This window comes from Zootoca vivipara, chromosome 3, assembly GCF_965207765.1.
Source record: "Zootoca vivipara chromosome 3, rZooViv2.hap1.1, whole genome shotgun sequence".
NCBI lineage: Eukaryota > Metazoa > Chordata > Lepidosauria > Squamata > Lacertidae > Zootoca > Zootoca vivipara.
The window spans coordinates 93,237,194-93,256,184 of record NC_142586.1 but is presented as its reverse complement, the minus strand read 5'-3'; the positions used below and the strand labels follow the sequence as shown (position 1 = coordinate 93,256,184).

Here is an 18,991-nt window from a genome sequence, read left to right as displayed (position 1 = left end):
ATCATATCTGGAAGGGCCTTTATGGATAACCAATGCTGAAGCTTCCTTGTCCAAATATATTGTTGTAGAACCTCCCCACAGCTGCTCCCACCCTCCAGTGAAGAATTAACCCACCTTGCTACTGTCCGCACAACCAGCAACAGTGCATGCACGCAGCTGATATGAATATTCCTGATATGGTTGAATACCACCAGTGTCTGCGAAACTCAGCTCCTTTCCTCTGAAACGCTCAATCCCATTTCGGAGAATAATGTAATGAATGATGATACCTTGTCATAAGGGGGAAGGGGGGAAATAATGTTTTTGGATTAAAGATATATCGGGAATTCATGGGACAAACTATTTTCACAAAATATTATAAGGGATTCAGTAAGAAAGAGTCGTGCCTGGCAGCAGCTTGCAATCAAGGATAGTACTAAATTGTGGGCAGGGTGTGAGGGAGGAGAGAAGAAAAGTTAAAACAGGTACAAATCCAATTAGAAAGTGAAATTAAGGACATCCCAGCCTTGTTCAAACATAACATGAAACTATGGCTTAGTGCAGTCTTCCTCAACCTTGGCCCTCCAGATGTTTTGAGACTACAATTCCTATCATCCCTGACCACTGTTCCTGCTAGTTTGGGATCATGGGAGTTGTAGGCCAAAAACATCTGGAGGGCCAAGGTTGAGGAAGCCTGGCTTAGTGTTACATGAACAAGATGGGGTCATGCACTCCTTCCATCCTTTTCCTCCTTCAGTATGGCTGTAAGGAGAAGGAAAGTTTTTGCTGCAGTTTGGAGCTACAGCCAAACCTGGACATGCTGTGGTTGGTCTTGAGTACAGTTTACTGAAACAAGAGGGCTTCAAACCATGGTTTATGAAGATGGTTTGTTTCAATAAGCAAGGGATGAGCCACAGTGTAAAGTTGGGACAAAATACTTAATTACATTACAATATATCACTCATATAACACTAAATCACCATTTAACATTGAATTGAATGAGGCCAGTGTGAAAGTCTTGTCAATTTGAACATGGCACCCTCAAGAGAGAGGTTTCCTGTGAGCAAGTCTGAAAGCAAACCAAATCTAAAAATGCCTCTTGCATCAAATCATGTGGGTTCAAACATACTTTTTTCTAATGCAGCACATGACGATACTGAACAGTATCGTTAGTTGCTGCAGTGTTGCCATACGACCGGTATTTCGCACTTGCAAACAGCATCTGGGTGGGAATCGTTGGACGTATGGCAGCCCATGTCAGGAGTGCAGTTTTTGGCAAATTTCATTTTTAAAAAAATAGCTCAAAAACACGGGTTTTTAATTGCATTTTTTTTGGGGGGGGGGGAGCTCAACAACCTTTCAATTTTTTTGAAATATGGCAACCCTATTGTACAAACTGTTCACTTTAAATTATCAATCAGCAAGTCATGACAATAAGCATGTATAGCATTATTGGAGTGTCCTGCAGAAGTTATGTGTGATAAATCTTCACCATATCAGCCTGACACTTTTTTGCTGAGGGCTGTCTAGCTGCTAATGGAAGACATATATGAAATGCAGGTTTAATATCTCTGGAATCATGACAAATACATGGGTGATGAACTTAAGCAAAGCACTTATTATTCTATAGCAAGCCCATTGGGCACTGAGGGGAGGGTGTGGCTCGGTGACAGAGCATCTGCCTTGCATGCAGAAGGTCCCATGTTCAAACTTGGGCATCTCCAGGTAGGGCTGGGAGAGACCCCTGTCCGAAACTCTGGAGAGCCACTACCCATAGGTGAAGGCAATGCTAAGCTGGTGGACCAATGTTTTAACTTGGCATACGGGGAGCTTCCTATGTTCAACTCCATAATCAGATCATACAATAGTTTTTATCAGAATACCATTTGGTTGCCGAGGTTCTTTCCAGCTTAGAAATATTATGTCTTCACGGTTATCTACTTTGGTCCACTGGGGTGGACTTACACCTTCAGGTACATCTTGTTTAGTAGTAGCACTGCCAATTTCACTTAATCCTCTTCCGTATTTGTTCCATGTGGCTACTCTGTATTCATATGTGACATGAGGTTCCAGTTTCAGATCTATAAAGAGAAAACATTGTCAAAAGACAACCAACTTGGACATTTACCAAATGTTGCCAAGAAAGTAGATGAGACATGGTTTACCTGTGAACGAATACTGAGTTGGACCTCCAGTGTAGACCTTCTCCTCCAAAGTTGGGCATATGCCTCCATCTCCTTTCTTCTCTGTATTATCCCAGTAACTCTTTATCCAAGCACAAATGTGAGCATGTTTGTCGAAGTCACATCGCCCACAGTATGCTGTTGCTTCCATGGATATAGGGCACAGAGTGCTAGCTTTGCATTCTTCTTTTACCTACAAAACCAGTTCCCAAGCTTTTTAGTCCATGTAAAAATGATTTAATCCAACACATACACCTTGCTTTCTCTTACACACATTCAAAGGCACCCCACAATACTAATTCTCATGCAGCCTTTCAGAGTCAAGCAAGGACCTTATTTTATGTTCCCAGGCTTTTTAGTAATTTAAATCTTGCTGCATGTTTTCCACTGCTTTTATGATATTGTGGCTATTAGTTTATAATGGGTTGTTTCCATAGTTTGTCTTCCACACATAGAAATACCCCTTACATCCAGTGAAGAGATCCTGCTAGTATGGGGGTGGCATATTTTCATAATTATCCCCTGCCCACCCAACACCCTTACCTTGCAGCCCCAAGCAGCATCTCCCAAATTGTTCTGGCACAGGTGACAGTGGGAGATGCAAGGGGAGAGAGGAAAGTGGCAAAAGTCACCTTACCTCCTCTAGCAGTATGAATGAAGTCTGATTCAAACCCTATGGTTTTTGTATTTACATTTTAATTACAGTATTCTTTTTGCAAATTGCCAAGGGAATGTTATTATTCGGGGGTATAAAAGTATTGATAAAACACAAATAAATTACTACTCTGGTTTCTAGATCAGTGTAGTCTGCACTCACACCCAAACTGCATCCATCACCACAATCTAAATCCTTATTTTTTTTACAACTGAAGAGTCCTCCTTCACAGTGTGACTAGTGAGAATACAAGGGAAGCACATGCATTTTCCTAAAATGATACTGATCCACAGATCTTGTTCAAAATTCTTTTTTTAACCCCAAAAGAATTAGCACATGACATTCTGATGTTGTGTGGAAAGCAAGGCACCCAAAATACAACAATTCTGTTGCACAGTTCTAACATATAAGCCTATGTGGAGCCCCTCCCCCATTTTCCCAGTCATGCAGTGCTATGCTTCTTAAATTGTAGTCAATGGTGCATTTTTAGCTTGTCTCCAAGACTAAGACAAAAATAGAGGAACTACTGAAATAATTGAATCAATACTGAATCACAGTGTTTCATCTCATAACACAGAGCATACCCATAACTATAGTGTCTACTCAGCACCTACCAGTGCTTGACCCTTCTTGTTCACCCCACACACCCAGCTGAATCAACGTAATGCCAACTGGTTCCCCCTCTCTGTCAAAGAACTCTTGGAACAGTAGCTTTGGGAAGGAGCTGACTAATGAGCATAGGAAGCTTCCTTGTACAGACTCAGACAATTGGCCATCTAGTTCAGTATTGTCTACAATGACTGGCAGCAGGTTTCCATCTTTTTAGGCAACCCTACCTGCCGAAGTCAAGGACTGAATCTGGGAACTTTTGTACGCAAAACAGATGCCTACCACTGGACTGCAGCAGATGAAATTGAGCTTTAATTTGGAAGCCTTCTAAGTGGCCTCCTATGTAGCAGCCATCACATAAAATGAAATTGTTGTTGTTGTTTAGTCGTTTAGTCGTGTCCGACTCTTCGTGACCCCATGGACCATAGCACGCCAGGCACTCCTGTCTTGCACTGCCTCCCGCAGTTTGGTCAAACTCATGTTCGTAGCTTCGAGAACACTGTCCAACCATCTTGTCCTCTGTCGTCCCCTTCTCCTTGTGCCCTCCATCTTTCCCAGCATCAAGGTCTTTTCCAAGGATTCTTCTCTTCTCATGAGGTGGCCAAAGTATTGGAGCCTCAGCTTCACGATCTGTCCTTCCAGGGAGCACTCAGGGCTGATTTCCTTAAGAATGGATAGGTTTGATCTTCTTGCAGTCCATGGGACTCTCAAGAGTCTCCTCCAGCACCACAATTCAAAAGCATCAATTCTTCGGCGATCAGCCTTCTTTATGGTCCAGCTCTCACTTCCATACATCACTACTGGGAAAACCATAGCTTTAACTATACGGACCTTTGTCGGCAAGGTGATGTCTCTGCTTTTTAAGATGCTGTCTAGGTTTGTCATTGCTTTTCTCCCAAGAAGCAGACGTCTTTTAATTTCGTGACTGCTGTCACCATCTGCAGTGATCAAGGAGCCCAAGAAAGTAAAATCTCTCACTGCCTCCATTTCTTCCCCTTCTATTTGCCAGGAGGTGATGGGACCAGTGGCCATGATCTTGGTTTTTTTGATGTTGAGCTTCAGACCATATTTTGCGCTCTCCTCTTTCACCCTCATTAAAAGGTTCTTTAATTCCTCCTCACTTTCTGCCATCAAGGTTGTGTCATCTGCATATCTGAGGTTGTTGATATTTCTTCCGGCAATCTTAATTCCGTCTTGGGATTCATCTAGTCCAGCCTTTCGCATGATGAATTCTGCATATAAGTTAAATAAGCAGGGAGACAATATACAACCTTGTCGTACTCCTTTCCCAATTTTGAACCAATCAGTTGTTCCGTATCCAGTTCTAACTGTAGCTTCTTGTCCCACATAGAGATTTCTCAGGAGACAGATGAGGTGATCAGGCACTCCCATTTCTTTAAGAACTTGCCATAGTTTGCTGTGGTCGACACAGTCAAAGGCTTTTGCATAGTCAATGAAGCAGAAGTAGACGTTTTTCTGGAACTCTCTAGCTTTCTCCATAATCCAGCGCATGTTTGCTATTTGGTCTCTGGTTCCTCTGCCCTTTCGAAATCCAGCTTGCACTTCTGGGAGTTCTCGATCCACATACTGCCTAAGCCTGCCTTGTAGAATTTTAAGCATAACCTTGCTAGCGTGTGAAATGAGCGCAATTGTGCGGTAGTTGGAGCATTCTTTGGCACTGCCCTTCTTTGGAATTGGGATGTAGACTGATCTTCTCCAATCCTCTGGCCATTGCTGAGTTTTCCAAACTTGCTGGCATATTGGGTGTAGCACTTTAACAGCATCATCTTTTAAAATTTTAAATAGTTCAGCTGGAATATCATCACTTCCACTGGCCTTGTTATTAGCAGTGCTTTCTAAGGCCCATTTGACTTCACTCTCCAAGATGTCTGGCTCAAGGTCAGCAACCACACTACCTGGGGTGTACGAGACCTCCATATCTTTCTGGTATAATTCCTCTGTGTATTCTTGCCACCTCTTCTTGATGTCTTCTGCTTCTGTTAGGTCCTTACCACTTTTGTCCTTGATTATGGTAATCTTTGTACGAAATGTTCCTTTCATATCTCCAATTTTCTTGAACAGATCTCTGGTTTTCCCCATTCTATTGTTTTCCTCTATTTCTTTGCATTGCTCATTTAAGAAGACCCTCTTGTCTCTCCTTGCTGTTTTTTGGAAATCTGCATTCAGTTTCCTGTATCTTTCCCTATCTCCCTTGCATTTTGCTTGCCTCCTCTCCTCCGCTATTTGTAAGGCCTCGTTGGATAGCCATTTTGCTTTCTTGCATTTCCTTTTCCTTGGGATGGTTTTCGTTGCTGCCTCCTGTATAATGTTACGAGCCTCCATCCATAGTTCTTCAGGCACTCTGTCCACCAAATCTAAATCCTTAAACCTGTTCCTCACTTCCACTGTGTATTCATAAGGGATTTGATCCAGATTGTATCTTACTGGCCCAGTGGTTTTTCCTACTTTCTTCAGTTTAAGCTGGAATTTTGCTATAAGAAGCTGATGATCTGAGTTACAGTCAGCTCCAGGTCTTGTTTTTGCTGACTGTATAGAGCTTCTCCATCTTTGGCTGCAGAGAATATAATCAATCTGATTTCGATGCTGCCCATTTGGTGATATCCATGTGTAGAGTCGTCTCTTGTGTTGTTGGAAGAGAGTGTTTGTGATGACCAGCTTGTTCTCTTGACAGAACTCTATTAGCCTTTGCCCTGCTTCATTTTGAACTCCAAGGCCAAACTTGCCAGTTGTTCCTTTTATCTCTTGATTCCCTACTTTAGCATTCCAATCCCCTGTAATGAGAAGAACATCCTTCTTTGGTGTCATTTCTAGAAGTTGTTGTAGGTCTTCATAGAATTGGTCAATTTCACTTTCTTCAGCACCGGTAGTTGGTGCATAAACTTGGATTACTGTGATGTTAAAAGGTCTGCCTTGGATTCGTATCGAGATCATTCTGTCATTTTTGAGATTGCATCCCATTACAGCTTTTGCCACTCTTTTGTTGACTATGAGGGCCACTCCATTTCTACTACGGGATTCTTGCCCACAGTAGTAGATATGATAGTCACCCGAACTGAATTCGCCCATTCCCTTCCATTTTAGTTCACTGATGCCCAGGATGTCGATATTTATTCTTGTCATCTCATTTTTGACCACATCCAGCTTACCTCCACTCATGGTTCTTACATTCCAGGTTCCTATGCAATATTTTTCTTTACAGCATCGGACTTTCCTTTCGCTTCCAGGCATATCCGCGACTGAGCGTCCTTTCGGCTTTGGCCCAGCCGCTTCATCAGCTCTGAATCTACTTGTACTTGTCCTCCGCTCTTCCTCAGTAGCATGTTGGACGCCTTCCGACCTGAGGGGCTCATCTTCCAGCGTCATAACTTTTATATGCCTGTTGTCTTTGTCCATGGAGTTTTCTTGGCAGGGATACTGGAGTGGCTTGCCAGTTCCTTCTCCAGGTGGATCACGTTTAGTCAAAACTCTCCACTATGACCTGTCCATCTTGGGTGGCCCTGCATGGCATAGCTCATAGCTTCTCTGAGTTATTCAAGCCCCTTCGCCACGACAAGGCATTGATCCATGAAGGGGAAAATGAAATTAGGGATCTGCAAAAAATACGATAGTAGTCTTAAGACTATACAAAGTAGTGCCAGCAGGAATTAAGAACTGGCAACACAACTGAAGGTAGTTACACACACACACACACACACACACACAACCTAGCCCAGTTGGAATACTAACTTTCAGCCCTTGGACTAATCTGAAGTGCTGAGCAACACATCACAAGAAGCAGCTAATCATTATTAATTCCTTTAGAATTCACTGCAATAACATCAATCATGGCAAACTCATTCGGTATTAATATGGATGTAATGTGAAAATGAATAATGCACACAGGAGTTTTTATATTCCTATTTTACAAAAATAGTTATGAACAATGTATTTCTCTTTCTATTGTCAAATCAGAACCACCAAGAGGTTTTCTATCAATTACCTTCATCATCATTCCAGCTGAAATCCTGTCAGAGCAAACATATTTCAAAGGATTATATCCAAGTCCATTACAACATTCCTCGCTCTTTGGAATAAGTTCAGCCTCACAGCATTTTAATGGCACTTGGTCATTCTCTTTAATGTGGGCTTTAGACTCACCACTGGAAGCTGAGCAGCATATGGTACTTGACATATTCACATATTCATGTCCACAACAGAACATTCCTGCAACAATAAAACATTATATATGAATGCGAAAAGGGGAGAAAGTGGGGGAAAGTACGGAGAATGCTATAAAATACAGCATAAAAATGTCTGAATGAGGCAGCTACTGATACAAGGGAAAAGGTAACTAAAGTGGTACTTAATTTTGAATTTAAGATGACTAAACTGGTAAAGCCTTTGTTCAGAAGCTATTCCCAGTGATAAGGAAAGGCCTCTGCTTGCATACACACTACAGAAAGAAGCTGCTAACATCTGCAGTGCACAACTACTTATGCCACATGGTGTGAATGTTTGACATTTCAAAACAAAATGTAGTGATGACTGGCCTCTAAACCAGTTTCTTCACTCCTGTGGAAAAAACAAACAAGAAAATAGGTTTTGTTCTAGAAATGAGTGAATTGTGTCAAATTGCTGTGAACCTGCTTCCATGTTAATAAACATTCTGATGGTGAGAAAGAAAGAGAAATAAGAGAGGAGAGAAGATGGGTGGGAATTGGCAATGAGTAGAAGGGCACAAGGAGAAGGGGACGACAGAGGACAAGGTGGTTGGACAGTGTTCTTGAAGCTACCAACATGAGTCTGACCAAACTGCGGGAGGCAGTGCAAGACAGGAGTGCCTGGCGTGCTCTGGTCCATGGGGTCACAAAGAGTCGGACACGACTAAACGACTAAACAACAAAAGAAGGTTAAACTGGAGAGAAGCTGGTGATAGGAGGACAGCAGAGATTTAGAGGTCAAGAACATCTGGTGGGAAGGAGTCGTAGGTCAACTGCAGAGCACATGTAGAAGATCCCAGGTTTAATCTCAGGTTCAAAAGAATCAGGTAGCAGGTGATAGGAAGCAGCTCTGTCTGTCTGAGACTGGAGAGTCGCTGCCCATTGGAGCACATAGATAATACTGGACTAGATGGTAAAATAATTTTAATCGGAATACGCAGTTCCCAGTTCCCAAAGCTTTGCTAGGAAAATGGTACCTGCAGAAAGCCCCACCCACCCCACCCCACCTGTCTGTCCCTCGCCAAAGTAGACAGGAGTCAGGGGTTTGAATGAAGATTGTGCCAGGGTGCTGTCTGTGACTCTACTACAGCAGAGACTTCTTGGAGTGATACCACCTGGCTTCCCTGGGGCAGCTGTGTTCCATAAGATGAAGCAGGATACTATCAAGAAATAAATCCTGGGATATTAGTGCATGTTTAGTAACCTCTGAACAGTAAACTGGATGAGCATACATTTCATAGAGAGGCTCTCTTAAGATCATTATACTGCAAGGACCACGCTAGCTGGGGCTATAGCACAGGGTATAATTAGCTGAATGCATACAACCGAAGAATTTTTGTTCATGGGGTTAGTTACGATAGTAAATGGTTTCATGTCAGGGTCAAATTTTTAAAGTAGAACTGTTCAATCTTACAAACATGCAGTGCCAAGCAGAGATGATTTATTTATGAGAGGACCAAATCCATCCTCCTATTCTGCCCGCCAGTTGGATTCTATTATGAAAGTTTAATATTAAACATGAAGCACTCAGTATTGCACTGACAATAGTGACAGCAGGGTGTTGTGCAAGTGAATTGTTCCAGACTTATCCTCCCTTTTCAGCCTCTGCCTTATGATACAGTTCTGTGGATCTAACAGCTTTGTGTAGTAGCATAATATCACACCCACCGATGGGTTATCAAGACCAACAAAGCAGCACAGTCCTAGCAATAATCTTGCATGCAGCATCCACCCCCCTACCCTAGCACATGCCACAGGACACAGCAGTGTCTGTTTGCAGCAATCATTGAGTCTCATATGTTCAGAGGCTACGCCTAACCATGTGATAATGAGTTGAAGTTTAACGTTACCTTCCTGTCCCCCAGTTGCATCACGTATTGTTTTGGATAGTGTGCGTGTTTTTGTTTTGTTTTTAAGCAAAGGCAAATGTTTTAGCTCAGAGCCACTATTGGCAAGCAAAGTAAAATGTTGATGATTAACCACTTTTGTTCTAGGGGAGAAAAAGAAAGGCACATTCTTTCACCAAGAGTCTCATCTTTGTTTCACTGAATTAAATTTTTCAGCCAAGATTTCACTCACATAACAAGAAGTGACTCCCTTTCTAGTTTCTTTGGTAAACCATTACTTCTTTAATTATTATCAACCTTGTTCCAGCGTGATAAATTGCTAATTACTTAATACCCTAATCAGCGTTCATTCTTTGCACAGATAAACTGTGACAGCGCCATTAATTTAAATAGTAATTTCACTTAATGGCCAGAACGGCACACCAGATTTTTATGCAGCATTTTCTGAAGACTGCATCCATCACTGCAATATTCTGACATAAAGATGTCTGACGTGCACTAACTCACTTAGGGAGAGCAGATGTTGCCGAGCAGAGTTGGGTAGTAATTCCCATAGTGCATCACTTCAGCATGAATGAGCTACAAATTCAGGAATAGACATTCCTCTGAAACCTCACTGTATAGCCTTTGACCTCAGCCTAATTTATCACATGTAGCACTTGACTCTTGAACCTTGACACTGAGAATGTACAGTTTAAAACATGCCTGCAGTGGGGCAGTGGGTGGGAAGGGAAGGGAAGGGAAAATAGGCCCATATATTATTGATGGATTGATTTACTTTCAAACACATCACCTCAATCAACTGCTTAAAGAGGGAGAATTGCCTTCCAACAAATTGTGCATACACAGACATACACACAAATAAATAAATAAATAAATAAATAAATAAATAAATAAATATGAATTTGCCAAAAATTAGAAAATAGAAATATTTTCTGGAGGCATATGCAATGCTAATATAAGTAGAAGGGAAAGAAACACACAAACCCCATCAAGACACTCCTTGACCTGTAAAGAATTATTTAATATCCCTCTAAAAATTCTCAGAAAGGTCCATGTACTGTAGTACTAACCCAGCAAAACAGCAAAATGATTGAACTTTGAAGAAGAAAATAAAGATTAAGGTGGCACACTTACGTTGAATGCTGTAGGCTTTACTTCCAAGTAAACTTGCACAAGGTTGTGCTGCATGAGGCCAACAGCGCTCTCTTTCACATTTACTGAGAAGGAAGTCTCGCTGTGTTTAATATGGCTTACTTACAGGAAAGTGTGTTTAGGGTTGTAGCTTTAGTGTTTCATAACCAAATCAGATAATTGGTGTTCATTGTGACTGACTACTTGAACTATTTCCTTCAACTAGAATATGATGTCTGGTCACTGTAACTGAACGTTTTATTTTGACATTATAAAGGGTGTTGCTTAGGAAAGGAGTATAAAAATATGTATGACATTGCTTCTTGTTGTTTTGGGTGGACTCTAAACAAACACAACCATGCATGGATGTTAATTCCTTGAGGGAATTCTGAACAATATGCTGTAACATAACCACCAAAAGAAACCAGTAGATGTCTCTGTCTGTGATAGAAGCCTCTGTGCTAGAAACAGAGGAAATCAGTGTTCGAAAGTCCCATTCTTCTAGGTGCATTTTGTGACAGGGAATTTCTTTAGCACGAGCAGTTTCTGAGTTCTGGGGGCAGTACTGTGCCTATGATTTCAGATTAAAACCACAGAGTGGAAGGAAAGAAGGATTGCTGTTTTTATTTGTTTTACTGTTTCAAATGTAATTGTTGTGCGTTTTTCCTTGTGCTGGGGTAGAAATCTTGGGGGCCAAAAGGCAGAGTTGACATTTTCTAAAATAGATAAACATGCAACTTAGCAAATCTCTGATTAAAAGGTTTATTGCTTTTAGTCTACCTGTACATGCTGAAAAGCCACTACTGTGCCTTTAAAAAACAAATTCATGTTGAAAATTTAATGTACAATATGCAAAGCCTGAAAAAGCTAAAAAAAGGAAATTTTTTAAACCTTTTCCATCTACAAATGCATGAATTTGAGAAAAGCAGTTTAAGAACACATATATCTATCTATATATACACAGTGAAATGAAGAACACGACTTTCATCCCAAGGTACCTGTATTACACTCCTACACAACTCATCTGCCCAGAGAGAGTAGTAAAAACATGAATGCTACCCCAGCAGTTCTCTTCCAACAGCATCTGTTAATTCACTCCATTTATAAAATACATATTGACAAAGACAACTGAACTGGGACCAGGGAGATTTGATTTGGTGTGAGAAAGTCAATTCAATGTGATTTTGTTAAAGGGCTCCTGCAGGCAAATAAAAAGAGTTTAAGTAATAAAGTACATAAAGAGATGCTTTACGAGCCAGCCCTTTCTTGTGGCAGCCACACAATGTGCTGCTATAGAAAGGGACCTGGTTCAGGAGAAACATGAGGATAATGTGTTATTCCTTCATCGCTCAGAGCTGAGGTTTCAAATGCGGGTGGGGTAGGCACCAGTCAGTTGATCACAACATTCTGTCATTAATTTATCAGGGAAGGGAGTGTAGGGGAGACAACTACTTTTATTTAATTGTCATTTATTTGTTGCACAACTGCCAGCTTCTTTTATCCTTGTGGCAGCCCTGTAAAGTAGGCTAGGTATCCAATTCCATGGGAACTTAAAGCTCACAGGGAAAGCTGGTAGCATTCCATCAAGGAAAACAGGACCTTGGACAGCTACAAGATTGTCTGTGCAGGTAGTTAAGAGTTTTAGAAGTGTCTTCTGAAAGCAGTTCAGTATCCAGGTCTCTTTTCTTCTATTGGATGGAATAATCATTTTGGGAAGACTAACCTTTCTTAAGTTTTTAATAGCAAAAAAAGAGAACAGAGTATATTTCTGCAACAATTTAAGAGAGTACCTGCAGTGGGTAGATGGATTTCCCCCTTTTCAGCATCGCCACAACAGATCAGGTCTTTGCTTACTATTTGTCCCCCACAACATTGCTGACTGAAGCCATCATGGAGAGATCCACCACAACATATCTGGTTCCCTGATGTGGAATAAGGAATTCCCCGGCAGCAGGAATCCCCAATCCCAACAGAGGCCCAGTTTTGTTCTTCATCTGGGCAGCATACTTCTCCTGTAGATTTAAACATAGTATGGAAATCTACATAATCCATTCCATTATTTGTTGATGTTGGCAGTAGCAGTAGTAGATTAATATTATTTACACATCAGCATCAATGTACATAGAATGATATGGGATTCTTAAGCTTTCAATCTAACATTTGACAGGGTAGCAGATAACAAAGGAGAGGAAGGACAAAAAAGGCAAAGAATGGATGGGTGCAAATACAGTTATCTGCACATTAGACTATTCCAGTGAAGGGTGGAAATGTCCTTGCATGTTAAGCTTTTAGCTAAAAGTGTAAAACATTAGAAGGAAACACCTATAATATTATTCCTGTCCAACAGGTTTACAGTCTGAGTATCACAACTGTGAAGGAAAAGGACAGGGCTGGTGGACAAGTTAACAAAGATTAAAGAGAAAAGGGCTAGGGAAAAAAAGGAAAGGGGATTGGTGTGGCTGATAGAGGAAGGCTTTTCTGTCAAAAGAGATGGCCTATGCCAGGCATCCCCAAACTTTGGCCCTCCAGATGTTTTGGACTACAATTCCCATCATCCCTGACCACTGGTCCTCTTAGCTAGGGATCATGGGAGTTGCAGGCCAAAACATCTGGAGGGCCACAGTTTGGGGATGCCTGGCCTATGCCCATATATAAAAGGTAAAGGGACCCCTGACAGTTAAGTCCAGTAGCAGACAACTCTGGGGTTGCAGCGCTCATCTCGCTTTACAGGCCGAGGGAGCCAGTGTTTGTCCGCAGACAGTTTTTCCGGGTCATGTGGCCAGCATGACTAAGCTGCTTCTGGCGCAACAGAATACCGAAACCAGAGCAGCACACGGAAACGCCGTTTACCTTCCCGCTGGAGCAGTACCTATTTATCTACCTGCACTTTGACGTGCTTTTGAACTGCTAGGTTGGCATATATATAACTTTACAATTGCTACCATGTGCCACATTTTGCCTGAGAGAATTTCTGCCATATCTCCCACGTTGATGAACCTCAGATACTATAGCTAGGGGAGACCCTGAATTTCTGGGATTTTGTAAACTTTTTAAAGAGTAAAATTCTTCTTATTTGATATTACTATGGTTTTCAAATGGTGTTAATTCTACCATAAATTATTAAAGCCCCTCAAAGTAGGTTTCTAAGCTGTACTAGATTGGGCATGTACAAACTAGCGACACTACTAGTGTTGAAATGAATCATTGCTATAATACTGCACAGGACACCTAATTACAACACTGCTCTATTTCTCCATTTCTTAAAATTCTTTGTTGTTGTTTTAGTCATTTAGTCATGTCTGACTCTTCATGACCCCATGGACCAGAGCACGCCAGATACTCCTGTCCTCAAAAATTCTTTAGGTAGTCATTTTAAGAAAAATACAACTGTACACACACCGAAAGTCATGCATGCTGCAGTCCACATGTGAACCAGCTATCTTTCACTTAAGTTTCCTCTTCAGAATCTTCTTCAAGTTTAATATGCCACTTGGAGATCTATTAGGGGAGCTTTGAAAAGGGAAGTGTCCAAAACCACTAGTGTGTGCATGCAATCTGAGGCATAAGTCACCTTGCTGGAAGCTAGCTACAATGTTCTCAGATGACATTCAGGAAAGAACATTGTTCACTTTCTCCACAAAACCCCAGGGAGAGAGAGAAGTGTGATGAGCGTTAGCATTATTTACTTTATTATAGTTTGGAAATTCACCCCTTCCCATCTTTGCTTTGGGATTCATATCCTTATCTTCTTTCCTCAAAGATAACACTACCACTCCTTTCCTGAGTTCTAAGCTTCATGCTTGTAGCAAAGGACTTAAGTTCATCTCTCACATTATTAAAAAAATGGCCAAACAACATCTGGAAGGCATGCATGCCAAGAGTGCCCTGTATAAATATCTTTATCAAATAAAGTCAATAATAAACCAAAAAAGACAAGAGCAAACCTTGGGAGTGTAAGATATATAATCAGTTTAGATACTTAACCACATTTCTCTGCTCTCCTCAAAATCTAATTTCATGACTGAACAGAGTAAGGCCTTCAACGGGGTATGTAAGCTACATCAATTGGAAATAATACAGATTTTATATATATTTTTATTTTATAAAAGGACCATTAGACATAAGACACAAAGGATCAGTAACCTTCTCATTAACCTCTCAAAATGGGATCCATTCCAAGCCAAGCTTGAAAATGTTTTCTCTCTGAAAACTAACATGCAGTCTTACCAGTTAATTGTTATCCTTATCAAAAAATGACCCACATTAACATTTCGCTTGGGGTTATTAGCATAATTATAAAGAGAGAGAGGGGAGAAAGTGACCAATATTGTTCTTGTTGCGGCACTTAAGAAACAAGGGGGAAGAAAAAAAAGCAGAAACCACATCTTTAAAAAAACAACTGCTGGCAAACAGTTCACTGCTTGAAACTTAACAATTGCCAATTGAATTTGAGCTTCTTTTAGAGACAAGATAGTTTGCATCACTGTACTATTTTGTCCTTATGTAAACAGCATCCTGCCAACCTAGCAGTTCGAGAGCACGTCAAAGTGCAAGTAGATAAATAGGTACCGCTACAGCGGGGAGGTAAACGGCGTTTCCGTGTGCTGCTCTGGTTCGCCAGAAGCGGCTTTGTCATGCTGGCCACATGACCTAGAAGCTGTACGCCGGCTCCCTCGGCCAGTAACGCGAGATGAGCGGCGCAACCCCAGAGTCGGTCACGACTGGACCTAATGGTCAGGGGTCCCTTTACCTTTTAAACAGCATTAAGCTAGTTAACAGAGACCACTGGATGGGTCTAGAGGTCATAGACAATGATCTTCTTATTTTAGTACATTGAGATTAATGAGACCACCAAAATACTCTCCTTTATTGGGACAGCAGTTTTCTCCCTTTTGGATGACATCATGGGAGGCATTCTAATATTGTGATATATGAATGACTTCTGAAGGCACTGGAATTTAGGATGTGCTGCATAGCTTGGCTGAAATTCAAAGTACTTCTGAGCACAGGGAGTGTTTGCCAACCCATGGGTAATGCAGTTAATTTAGCTGCTGACCTCACAGTTGTCTGCAAAGAGTTTTGTGAATTAAACATCCAGTGAAAATCTTTCTTTGGGCTACCATACTTGCCCTATTTTAAAATGTGTCAAAAACCTAATTGCAAATAATATTAAGAGGGTTGCTCAAAGGGGGGGGGGAATGTTTCTTTCTTGGCAAGCTTAATTTTTTTGGGGGGGGGGATGTATCATGGAACAGATTTCATACCAAACAGCACCCCATTTTCCAGAGTACTTAGTTATTCTGACAATATGCAATAAGGAATGTAATACTGGACCTTGATTCCACCCCCAAACCCTTAAATATATACAGCTTTTAATTAGGAATTGGGTATATGTCTATATGGGCAGATAAGACGGAGCTAACCCATTTTCTGCAGTGTCAGATTGCGCTGTGTGGAGAAAAGTCACTCTTGGAAGCCATTCTATTTTGTGGCAAGCCACGCAGTGAGCTTGTTAAGGGATGGTGTATAAATGCAATTAAAAAGATAACTAGTTTAGCATGTTGTGGTGAGGCAAAATGTGCTGCAACTAACTTTGCACTCACCTGCTCCCCACTAGAATTAGACAGAGTGAGGGTGACTGGCCCAAGTTATCCGAGTGAACATCATGGCTCGGTGGAGATTTGAACCCATAGTTCTTCAACCAACACCAAGCTCTCAATTCTCATCCTGTTCACATATTCAGCCGTTGTAAAGCTATTTAGGTAACAAATGCCTAACAAACAAGTGTGTAGATCAGACATCCCCAAACCTCGGCCCTCCAGATGTTTTGGACTACAATTCCCATCTTCCCCGACCACTGGTCCTGTTAGCTAGGGATCATGGGAGTTGTAGGCCAAAACATCTGGAGGGCCACAGTTAGGGGGTGCCTGGTGTAGATACTTATGTATTCATCCATTCAACAGTGTCATTTTGAGCATAGAATGCTCTTCCAATATCAGGCAAAAATCGCATCACTATTCCATTTCTTATCCTGTGAAACATTAAATTTACGCACAAATACAAATTCATTCTTCTGAAAGACAACTGTGCAGATTTGTTATGTCAAATTCTTGCATTATTTCCTCCCTTACCTGCTAGTACTCTTGTGTAATAGCCACCACAACATTGATGCTCCGGTTGCACAGCATGCACCTGGCCACCACAGCAAACACCTGATGTATTATGCAGAACTGGGATGTATTTGTCTTCACAGCACCGGAAACCTGGTGTATTGTTGTGCAGAATCCCGTTACAACACACCTTAAAGTATTTTAAAAGAACAAGGACAGAGACACGATGTGTTAAAAATATATTTCCTGCAGAAAACAATCAGAAGGGGAAAGTATGCATAAATCTAAAGCAGATATAATGGCTGAAAGTCATGCCATGTCCTCTTGTTGTTGACCTTTGTCTGTCTTGAGATACAATGGAATGGACATCCAAGGGTGAAGTCAAACCACTGTGTTGACAACACTGAAGTGACCTTCCTGGGATGCAAGCCTGGGCAGTATGAATGGAGGTCCTGGGCTGTCCGACAACCACCCCCCTCGGCCTCACTGATGTGGTCCAATACGTTTGGCAATACGTTTGGCACCAGCTTGGCTGCAGGAGTTACTGGAAGGAGGTGTACAAGACTCCACCCCACTGTCTTAGGGACTGCACCCCGGGCTTGTGCTTTTGGTGGTGTTTTGTATCTCTGCTTTGTATCTTTTGGAAATGGTTCAGTTTAGTTGTCGATTTTGTAATGTTTCATTTATTGTTTATGACTACTTTTCTTACATAGCATATTTTCGTGTTGTAAGCCGGCTTGAGCATAGTTTGAACTGTGGAAAGGCAGCATACAAATAAAATTATGTATCTATGTATGTTTATGGTATAGCAGAAATTTGGCCTTAACGTTTTCATAAACAGATCCATGATAATAGTATAAATCAGCATCGTATATGGATCACATGCAAAACTATCATGTCAATTATATATTATTTTTATTTCTACCAGGTTGGCCCTTTTGGAGGTTTTGCCTTAGTCATAGCAATAGCCACAACTTTTGGCAGATTAGGCATTGAGTGGAATCCTTAGTCTAACATTGGGTTGGGGCAGGGCAGTCTCGAGCAGGCCGCGCACCCTGGCGCTGAGGGGCTGAGATCGCTCCGGCGCCCCCGCCTTCGCAGGGCGCAGCATGGCTTTGCCACGCAGCACCCTGCCTACCGGCCCGGCACCCTGGCGCCCCACGCCACCGGGACTCTACCTAGAGCCGGCCCTGGGGTGGGGCGAAGTTTTGCATGACCCCTATCCCATACAGGTGCAATCTCAGAGTACCGCAGTAGAGGGGCCTTGATGGAAGTCTGCCCAGAAGTCAAGTGTGGGACAGACAGGCTCTAGAGTTTCCAGCAGCCACCTCAGGGGGCCACCTAGGGAGAACTGCATCTTGAGGAGGTTCAGTAATCCCAGGCATGACCCTGCTCAAGGGTCAGCCCTCCATCTGAAGGCTGAGAATAGACACACACCCAATGCCTGTGCCAAACTCTACCTACAATTGTAATCAATAAAATTTGTGGCCAATTATAAAATACCCAGAACATCTTGTGCTGTTTATTACACCTATCTCATGTCTGGGTCCTTGCTCCCTGGGGGGGTGGGGATCACTGCGAGTGGGTCTGCAGCTACTGTTGTTATTTGTTTATTACATATCTGCGGAACTCTTCATCCGGGACAGTTTACAATATAAAAACACAAAAATACATAACATTTCCCCCTCCTGCCCGCCCCCCATTTCAAAAGGCCATAGATTATTTAATTAGTCAAGGGCCTGGAAGAAGAATATTTTTGCCTGATGCATAAAGATGTAACAAAGGCACAAGGCGACCCTCCCTGGGAAGAGCATTCTGCCAGGTTCCCTACCCCTGCTATATATAAACCCACCAACATTCTATAAACACTACAGTGAACACAACTACAGCAACAAAGTGAATTAAAAAGGTTTTGCAATGACTTCCTGACTGTGGAGTAATATTTTTAAAAATATTATGAGAATATATGTATTTTTTATAAAAAAAATTTTGCTAAGCATCCCCAGATTCCCCTCAAAATGAAAACTCTGTGGGAATGAGGAAGTAATGATAGTTAAACTAATTTATAGTGCAGACAGGCCCCTTAACCCTGCATATTTTATCAGTGCTGTAGTTGGTTGTAGTAATGTGCCATTTGACATGTCTAATCTCTGCTATACTTTGTTAGCTGGGCATGCAGCTCCTTTTTAACTACACATGGGGGGGATACTTTTAAAAAGGATTTCCCCCCTTCAGTCTTCTTGGTAATTTCTAA

The 18,991-nt window shown here is 41.7% G+C and overlaps 1 protein-coding gene across 1 annotated transcript in view; it reads right to left on the bottom strand.

Moving 5' to 3' along the window:
- USH2A (usherin) overlaps positions 1 to 18,991 on the bottom strand; it is a 455,954-nt gene that overhangs the window by 93,806 nt on the left and 343,157 nt on the right. The window contains exons 49-54 of the mRNA XM_088666687.1: positions 16,759 to 16,927; positions 12,418 to 12,639; positions 7,427 to 7,650; positions 2,145 to 2,355; positions 1,863 to 2,060; positions 115 to 269 (exon numbers count right to left, since the gene is read on the bottom strand). Coding sequence (XP_088522813.1) covers positions 115 to 269; positions 1,863 to 2,060; positions 2,145 to 2,355; positions 7,427 to 7,650; positions 12,418 to 12,639; positions 16,759 to 16,927 — 1,179 coding nt within the window. The remainder of the gene's footprint in view (positions 1 to 114; positions 270 to 1,862; positions 2,061 to 2,144; positions 2,356 to 7,426; positions 7,651 to 12,417; positions 12,640 to 16,758; positions 16,928 to 18,991) is intronic.